The following is a 9,967-nucleotide window of genomic DNA, read 5'->3' on the forward strand; positions in this document are numbered from 1 at the left end:
ACCGCTCTTTTTCAAGAAGGCAGTTTGAGGTCTGAGGAGCAGGAAAGAAGAAATAGTTTGGGACAGCTGAGGGGGGTGGAGCTGCCAGAGCCAAGCACACTCAGAGGGATGGATTTAATATTTTGGGGGTTTCACTTTAAGTCGTTTTGGACTTTTTGATTATTTTTTTAAAAAAACACCCGATCTTAACATGAAAGCACGGAGCACGACATGTCAAATCTGGTCCTGGCTTCCGGAGAGGAGGAGATAAATGGGAACAGCACCAAGTCCTGGCAGAAATCCATGCCTGCCTGTCTCTAGCGGCGAGGAATCAGCGACACCTCTGAGCAGTGACTGGGAGGGAGAACTTGCTCCGCAAACCCCGATTCAGGGGTCACGGCAAGTCCAAAGCCCTGCAAAGTCCCTGTAATGATCTAACTGAGAGTCTGTCCCCCAGGGAGGCGATGCGGGAGACTCCTTGAACTGATAGCATGACAGGAGAGTGTTCTTTTCCAACTCGTCTCTTATCCATTAGCTTTGACCACACCACGGTCCATGGCCTGCATGGTTCAGACCCTGGCCTCCTACCCATCTGGGCAAGTGCTCTTCCTTTCAGGATCTGGTGGTATGGCTAGCTTGAAGCCCAACTCTGCACTCTTATTCCTGCTCGGCTGGTATAGTGCACAATGTGACCTTAGCCTATCTATCCTGTCATCCTGGCCTAAGCTCAGAGCTCAGGTACCGGATCTGTCCAGGTCCCGACACCCGAGGCTGCTCCAAGTTCCTTTTCTGCTGTGCCGTCGGCCTACATGTTCCCAAGCATTTCTTTCCTCCCATCTACGTTAAGTTGTTTCGCTTGAGGACTGAATACCAAAACCAGCTTATCTGAATGCTTATCTGAGAGCCAGTTTGGTGTTGTGGTTAAGTGCATGGACTCTCATCTGGGAGAACTGGGTTTGATTCCCCACTCCTCCACTTGCAGCTGCTGGATGACCTTGGGTAAGCCATAGTTCTGTCAGAGCTGTTCTCTCAAGGACAGTTCTGGAAAGAGCTCTCTCTGTTCTGGAAAGAGCTCTCTTAGCTCTGCCTACCTCACAGGGTGTCTGTTGTGGGGAGGGGAAGGGAAAGGAGTTTGTAAGCCGCTCTGAGTGAAGGGCGGGGTATAAATCCAACTTCTCCTTTCTGGCATTTGCTGCTTCCTGGCTTCTAAGTTGTTGCGTTCGCTCCGTTTCCTGCGGATAGCTTCCTTCGGATACCGCAGTCTAATCGGACTGGTTCCCTGACACGAAGAGCATGCTCTGCCCAAAATCCCAGCTGGCTTCTCAGCAATGTTCAGAGGGCATCATTATTTCGCTGTGTCTTGACAGGCCACTGGTCAAGTGCAGCTAGATTAAGTCCAGCAGCACCTTAGAGACCAACAACTTATTTTGGGGGTTTTTTTTCGAGCTTTTGAGAGTCAAAGCTCCCTTTGTTTGACTCCTGAAAGCGCATACCCCAAACAATCTTGTTGCTCCCTGAAGGGCTACTGGACTCAACCCTACCTGTTCTACCTGAAACCAAGTAGGAAAGACACAGGGAGGGGAAAACAAACTTGACCCAAAAACTGGAATCGAGAACCACAACGGTAAGAAAGAAGTCGAATAAAGGACCAGTATTAAAAACCTAATTCAAACATAATATACAAAAATACGTGTATTTGTTATAAAGGCAGTTAAAGACAAATAAGGGCCAATACACAATAGAGCGGAAATGTGTCAGGTCATGTGTGTTGGCCCTTGTGTTGAGGCCACTCGCACTTTTTAACGAGGCTTTCACTGGGCCCTTCTATGTTTGCCAGTTTGGTGTAGTGGTTAAGTGTGCAGACTCTAATCTGGGAGAACCGGGTTTGATTCCCCACTCCTCCACTTGCACCTGCTGATGTGACCTTGGGTCAGTCACAAGCTCTGGCACAGCTGTCCTTGAAAAAGAGCAGTTTGTGTCAGAGTTCTCTCAGCCCCACCTGCCTCACAGGGTGTCTGCTGTGGGGAGGGGAAGGGAAAGGAGTTTGTAAGCCGCTCTGAGACTCCAAGTGAAGGGCGGGGTATAAATCCAATCTCCTCCTCCTCCTCCTCCTCCTCCTCCTCCTCTTCTTCTTCTTCTTCTTCTTCTTCTTCTTCTTCTTCTTCTCTAACTGCCTATCTAATAAATACACATATTTTTGTATATTATAAGTTTCAACTAGGGTTTTTAATACTGGCCCTTTGTTAGACTTCTTTCCTACGTCAAACCAAAACAATGGATCTCGTTGCTCTTGGAGGTGCTACTGGACCCAAAACTACCTGTTCTAGTGCAGATCAAAACAGCGACCCTCTGAATCTATCTTCATAGACAAGCGCAGTTTCCCACTTTCATTTATTTGAGGCGTTCCCCGGGGTCACAAGCATCCCGATCCATTAATATTAAAACCAGGAGATGGTGTGCTTCCCTACACCCTACACACGAATCCTCCAAGTCTACATACCTCCATTAACGAAGGATGTAAAAGAATCACCAGAGTTTGTTGTTCATCTGTCCTTTCTTCACATAATTTGGGGTAAGGCCCTGGCCTTGAAAGAAGATGCAAGGAGGGAAGAGCCGAGTGCCCGAGGGAGGGCAGTGTGGCTTGGGAAAATGCCGAGTGAAAAAGCCAGATGGGTGTGGCTTCAACAAGCTCACATGCAGGACACCAAGTGATGAAATCCTTCATGGTTTCCTTGCCATGGGACATAATCCCCCCCCCCGCGCTCCCGCGCCTTGCTACAAGACAGTCGCAAAAGGAGTTTGCAAAGAATGACTAGCCTCCTTTCACAGGCCCCTTCTGCATCTAGCATTCGCTCCGCTGTTCTACCAAACCCACGCTGGAACAGGAACTCCCCTCTACGTTGCATGCCACGTTCACGTGAATCGATTGTCGGATTTTATGGCAGCGTCCAGACCGCAGGCCGCTTTCACTTTGGTTGATCTCTCGGCTTTATGGTACTGTCTGCATAGATGTATGGCCGTTTTATGGCCCTTCAGGGGTGACTCTGCAGCAGTGCTCCCTCTAAGCTGTGGAGTCTCGTGAGCAGAAATTCTACTTTGTGAGCTACTTGGCATTCAAGTGGTGAGCGAGCCATTTGGCTACTGCACAAATTAGTTTGCTCTGGGGCCATCCCTTCCCGAGCTAAGGCAAAAATGTGTGAGCCGGAGGCTAAAAAACCATCAGCTAGCTCATGCTAACTCAGCTTGGAGGGGAACACTGCCCTGCAGTCAGCACGGCGTCGGCCCCGGGGGTATTTGAACGTGGTTTGGAGCCGCATCTTTTTCTGTTCCAGGGTGGGTTTGGTAAAACAACGCAGCACGTGCTAGATGCAGGCTGGGCCGCCGTCGACTGGGTTGGAGGGAGAACAGCCGGCCACTGACCCAGACTTAAAGCGCCCTCAGTGACACAAACCGGCAATGATAAAAAGCAGGGCTATTTTTGGGCCGGAACGCACAGGAACGGAGTTCCGGCTGGCTCCTGAGTTTGCCACGCCCAGCAGGAACTCGTTTGCATAATAGGCCACACCCAACAGCAGAAACTCATTAGGATTGGCTACATTAGGGGTGTGTGGCCTAACATGCAAAGGAGTTCCTGCTACAAAAAAAGCTCTGGGTTTTGACAACAAACAAGGTAAACAGAATAAGAAGCAAAAGGTGGGTGTGGCTGGATAACCACACTTCTGGTAACATGGGGGTGCGGCCTAATGTGCTAATGAGCTGTGCTGGTCAGGGGTGTGGCCTAATATGCTAATGAGTTTCTGCTCTTTGGTGTGGCCTATTATGCTAATGAGTTCCTGCTGGGCTTTTTCTACAAAAAAAGCCCTGATAAAAAGGAAGACGTACTACGAATGTATCAAGAGACATGATTATATATGGAACAGGCAGATGCTCTGGCATGAGAATACTCTATATAAGCAAACTTTCTGGTTGATCAGTGACCTCTAATGCACACAAGCCACTAGCAGCTATCTGGCTGTGCACGGGAAGTGTCTTTACTCCTGTTCGAAACAACAAACTTCTAAAAACTTACTTCCTCTCTTGACCTTTCTTTCAGCCGGCTCTTTTGGCTAACTTTCAAACTGTGGAGGCATCTTATGCAACGGGAGTTATGCATTTCATGTATGCAGTCTATTGAAAGGTTTATGAAAATTCATATGCTCTTCAGGGGCTGTTTCCCTCTGCATATGTGCGCGTAACTTTCAACGATAATCCGTTCCCTTAGGGGACCAGTTCTGCCGCCCTGGTTGACTTCAAGTTCCCGGTGAGGTATACAGGACATGACAGAGGCAAATGGACTAGACAGCATGGTACGGCCCAGTCGACTTCTGCTTCGGAAAGTGGGGCATCGGTGGGGGGGGGGGCAAGGAACACCAGGGACGGTCCCTTGGCCTGGGCACTGTTAGCTGTCAGACTGAGCCATGACCTTGCCAAGCCTTCTAGACAGGTTTAGGAACTAACACTTGATTTAGTTCTCAGGGGCTAGGGATTAAAGAAGTCTGATTTAAGCTGGCATAGTGCAGCAGCTAAGAGGCATAATGGGAAATTCCTAGTTCCAAGCTCAGCTCAGTAACAAACCCACATCATAGACTTTGGCCCCATTTGCAAGCTGGCCTCCCCTAAAGGGTTGAGGATAATTGGGACAACTCACGTGAAGTACTGAGAACAGTGGATATCTGTTGTATCTCCAGGGAGGTCTCCCTCCATGTGTCCCTGTGTGCCAACTATGGTCATTAAATGGTTAAACGCAGGGCTCTTCCTGTAGCAGAAACTCCTTTGCATATTAGGCCACACACCCCTAATGTAGCCAATCCTCCAAGAGCTTACAGAGCTCTTCTTACAGGGGCTACTGTAAGTTCTTTTGGAGGATTGGCTACATTAGGGGTGTGTCGTTGTAAGTCCTATATATGTGAAAATATTGAACGTCGTGAAGGCACAGCCCATTTTGAAACTGGTATTGTAAAATTGAGTACACTGGGACGAATTTTCAGTTATATCCTTCGAGTCATTGGTTCCAACTTGATAAAGCCATATTGGTGAAACTCGGAGCATATTGAGGCAGCTGGAAATCCCGTAGTTCTTCTATTGAAACCGTTCCAGTGTTCCTTTTTGGAACTTCTGGAGTTGATAGCTTATATTGTTCATTAGGAGGGACTGGGCACCTTGGAGTGTTTTGGACTTTGGAAGCCGTATAGGGGACTTATGTTTAACCACTTATGTCCTGATTATGAATTCTATATTGTATAAATAATTTTGCCTAGGATTTGAAAACTTTATAATTATGAACTTAGGCAGATCCGGAGAGGGAGGGCAGGAAGGGTTGCCTCAGGGCTGAGTTCTTGTGGCCCTTTCTTACACGCCCGGGGAAATGCTGATTTCCACTTTGGGGTCAGGAAGCCATTTTTCTCCAGGCCAGTTTGGCCGGAAATCCTGGAGGGTTTTTTTGTCATCTTCTGGGAGTGGAACAGCGGTCACTGGGGGTGTGGGGGGGAGGCATTTGTCGATTTCCTACATTGTGCAGGGTGTGGAGACCCCCCCCCATTCTGAGTTTTTAAAGTGTTCCTGTTTCCAACCTCTTCTCTCTGGAAGGGCAGAAAGCTAGGGCAATGACCTGCCTTAGTTATGCAAATAGATTGACTTGCAAAGGGACTGAAGGCTGTGGTGTTCGGAATCTCCAGGTGACTCCTGGACTTCTCCCAGAACGCCTGTAAAGAGGGCTCCCAGGATGCACCTGGGTGGCCCAGGGTCCGCTTGGGTGACCTGGGCAGACCAGGTCAAAGGGGGTGGAGAGTGTGATGTAGAATGGGTGGAGTCAGAAGTTTAATAAACCTGCTTGCTCCCCGGAGGGAGGGTCTCTTTTATTCTTGGTGCTGATCCTTGGGGAAGGACACAGCGGCTGAGCTCTGATACAGGCCAGGAGCCATCGGCCGTGTGGCCGGGCCTGCTGGAGGCAGGGAGCCTAAGGAATGAACCATCTTTAGAACCTTTTGTAACTTCCTAAGCTTGGAATTGCCTACTCTATTTCAACATCTAGTAGAGTAAGTTTTTAGAACCAGGGAAAGAAGGATGCGATTATGACCAACTTTTCTTCGTCCTTCTGGTTGCTGATCTGGTGCTGTGCTACGAGTATGCTTGTAACCTTTTCCTCTTTTTAATAAATATTTTACTTTTTGAAGCTGGTAGTGTTCTCTGGGCCACATAGTTCCCCCAACCGCCTTAGACCACACTACTGTAAGAGGGGAGTCCCAGGAAGCGGGTAGGCAAGCAGTCAAGACACCTGTTGCCAATCCTCCAGGGAGTTCCCAAAGAAGGAATTTGGTCCCTGTGTTAAGCAGGGGCTGGCTAGCAGGAGACCAGAGGCAGAGCCTCAGTTTGAGAAGAGGTGTCGGGAGTCTGTCCCTCCTGGCAGGAAGACCCCAAAAGGACAGTGGTGGCAGTGGCGCCCTAGTGGGAAGAAGTGGAATAGCACTCTCCAGGAATTGGCACAGCCCAAGGAGGGGGCTGGCAGAACAGGGCCTTCTAAGTTTTCTTGCCCTGTGGAAGGGAACTCCAAAGGCAATTAAGTGCCCTCTGAGCTGTTTTTTCCCTAGGAAACAGGCTCAGAGCCTCCCCCTTTAAAGACAGCTGCTCAGATTAATTTAGGTAAAGGTAAAGGTTTCCCTTGCTCGAAAGCCAGTCAAGTCCAATGCTAGGGGGCGGTGCTCATCTCCATTTCCAAGCCAAAGAACAAGCGCTGTCCAAAGACGTTTCCATGGTCATGTGGCCGGCATGACTACACGCTGTTACCGCCCCACTGAAGTAGTACCTATTTATCTACTTGCAATCTCTTGCTTTCGAACTGCTAGGTTGGCAGGAGCTGGAGCCAGAGACGGGAGCTCATTCCGTCACGCGGCACTCGGGTCTCGAACTGCCGAGCTACAGACCTTTTGGTCTGCAGCTCAGCGTCTTAACCTCTGAGCCACCGTGGCCCCTCAGATTAATTTAATTAACTGCAATTTAACTGCCCCTTTAAAAATTTAAATGCCCACCAAACAAAAAAATCCTGGCTGCGGGCAACAGAGCTCTCTCCGTTTTCTCGGAACCGGGGGCAGGAGAAGGGGATGGAATGGGGTTTCCCCTCTTCCAAAGGATGGGAGTTCACTGAGTGGCCATGCCCACAGTTACCTCTGTTCAAGTCCACCTCAGAGTACTAGCCATAAAATGTGTCGATTGGTTGTGGGGACCTGACAGCTCAGACCTAGAATCTGTCATCGGTGAAGAGACACCGAGGCGGTAGGATCATAATACGGTCATCACAGTTCCTTCCAGTGGGAAACGGAATGGCTTTTCATTCTATTTTCCAATACAGACCCTTTCGGCATCGCGAGAGAGTCACCCCCTTTCAACCCATAGACAATAACAGTCAATAGCGGTTTTCAGCAGAACACCGTCAATGCAGATTGTGCGTTAACAATGGCCTCCCCCCCGTTTCCATCGGACGTTCTGAAAACTTTCCCAGGCTCATAGCTGTTCAGCTGGCCTCTCTCTAGAAGTTCCCAGCCAAGAGAGAAGTTTCTTGCTGCGGAGTACTTCACACCCGTGGGAGGACAAGGTGGCCGATCTCTGAGCCCCAACACTGCAAGGAGTAGTTGGTGGATTCCAGATCTGTATGATCCTTTAAATGAAAAAATACTCTGTACAAACACAAAAACTGGCAGAGGAGGGAGAAAGCTTCTCCCTTCCTTTGCTTGTGATGTTCTGTTATTTAGCAGAGGGGTGGCCAAAATCCAGGTGCCCTCAGGAGGTGGCCCCATTGGTGGACCTCCTGATGGCACCTGGGTTTTGGCCTCTGTAGAGTGACATGGACTGGATTATTTATTTATTTATTTATTTATTTATTTATTTAAACTTATATCCCGCCCTCCCCGGAGGCCCAGGGCGGCTAACAGGGGCACACGCCAAATAATAACAATAAAACCAGTATAAAATACACAGAAATACAAAAACAGTTAAATAATTAACTAAATTCATAAAACAGTTCGGGGCTCCCCTACTCAATTTCAAATTTTACAATCAAGATGGTGTTCTCAGTCGTATAGCTATACAGCAACAGCAGTGCACCCCCCCCCGCCGTGTTGTCCCCTAAGCATGTCCCGCTCCCTCCAATGGTACCCGCACCAGCGGTGGCAGTGTGCGGAGAGTATAGGGCGTTGATGGAACAGTGGTGGTGGCGACTCCTATTCGAAAGCCTGGCGGAAGAGCTCCGTCTTATAGGCCCTGCGGAACTGTACAGGGTCCCGCAGGGCCCGGATCTCCCCTGGGAGCTCATTGGCCTGATCCAACATGGCTTCTCTTATGTTCTTAGGTAAGGGGGCTCCACAAGGGTTTCCCTCTGCTGGTGGTCTGGAGTACTGCAGTCCATTCTCCCACCTCAGATCTCTGTCCCCTCATTCTCCTCACGCAGGCTTGAGAGTAAACAAAGAAGTGGGGTGTTTGACCACTACCAGTCCATACTGCACCCCATTTCCTAGACAAGGCACAATGGCATGCTGTTCGTACTAGGATGGGGCCATCTTGGAATCTACGAAAATGAAATTATTTACGCCCTTAAGTTTGGCAGGTCCTGACTCTGGGGGGCTCCTAAATCTTCCAGAGCTGTGCAGTAGAGAAAAATCCCACACAGTGGCGGATCCTGAAGCTTGAACTGTTCTGGGGGCCTCTTCTCAACCAGCAACAATAGGGCAACATCCAACAAGGTCCAAAGGTCAAAGGTCATCAGAGGGGGGGCGGGGCTCAGGATAAAACGGTGGAAATCTAATTTCTGGCGTTATAATGCACAAGTGAGACTAGTGCCGCCTGAATTGAGAATTCAGAAGTCTTTTTATGGTTCTGATTGGCTAGGGGCTGAGTGTCGAACTATTCAGCGGCGCACCAATGAAGGATTCGAGGATCCAGCTGCCAAAATGCAGGCTATGAACAGATTCCGGCGAGCTTGGTGAGCCCATACAGCTGGGGGGTCTGGGTGCTGCAAGCCCCCGAGAAAATTCTGAAATCTGACCAATGACAGAAACATTTTGAGGCTATACGAAACAGGTATTAGAGCCTATTCTAAGGTCAATGTTAACTACTTCAACCCATCGGCTTATGATTCTGTCGCTAAAACAGCCTTATTTTAATAACAAACACTTAAAAAAAGCTCCATCAATTTTGGAAAATTTCACTCATTTTAAAAAAAAAGTTGCTTCGGGGCCCCTCCAGGATTAGGGCCCCCGAAGCTTAAGCTTAATTAGTTTCACAGTCGATCCACCCCTGCTCCCACAGAGCCACTGTGAAAGGGGAAGCCATACCTGGTGGAATTCCTATATACCGTATTTTTTGGACCATAAGACGCACTTTTTCTTCCAAAAAAAGTGAGGGGAAAAGTGTGTGCGTCTTATGGACCGAATACTGAGCCCCAGGGTTCAGAATATTTTTTCCCCTGTTTTCCTCCTCTAAAAACTAGGTGCGTCTTATGGTCAGGTGCGTCTTATGGTCAGGTGCGTCTTATGGTCCGAAAAATACGGTAAATCTTAAAGGCTTAGAAACCCCTCCAAGTGGCCTGAAATTTGTGACAGTGCATCCGAGTGCTGATGCGACTCCTGACCAAACATGTCTATTACTATAAGAACGGAAAACCTTACCTGTCCTCCTTTGGGTTGATATCTGATGTTCTCTGTCGACCCGATTTTGGATCTGACATTCTTAAGATCGGGCAGAGGCTGGTTGATGAGCCGGAGCTGCTTGGGGGTGGCTGGAGATTTTGGTGGTGTGCGTATGATAGCAACTTTCTTCTCGGTAGGCCCCAGAATAGCAGATTTGGGTGTACCCGGTGTGTGAGGGGTTCTGGAGTAGCTGGGGGTCCCAGGAGTGCCCGGAGTACGAGATGAATAGCTAGGTGGGGTCCCCGGAGTGATGGCGGTGGAACCTGGAGTAG

General features: G+C 49.0%; 1 protein-coding gene across 1 annotated transcript in view; it reads right to left on the reverse strand.

Annotated features, from left to right (window-relative positions):
* The window catches only part of MAP2 (microtubule associated protein 2), a 150,948-nt gene that overhangs the window by 13,789 nt on the left and 127,192 nt on the right, over positions 1–9,967 (reverse strand). The window contains exon 8 of the mRNA XM_015421522.1: positions 9,675–9,967. This exon is cut by the window's right edge and continues 17 nt beyond it. Coding sequence (XP_015277008.1) covers positions 9,675–9,967 — 293 coding nt within the window. The remainder of the gene's footprint in view (positions 1–9,674) is intronic.

This window comes from Gekko japonicus, unplaced genomic scaffold (assembly GCF_001447785.1).
Source record: "Gekko japonicus isolate JY-2015 unplaced genomic scaffold, Gekko_japonicus_V1.1 scaffold1139, whole genome shotgun sequence".
NCBI classification, from domain to species: domain Eukaryota; kingdom Metazoa; phylum Chordata; class Lepidosauria; order Squamata; family Gekkonidae; genus Gekko; species Gekko japonicus.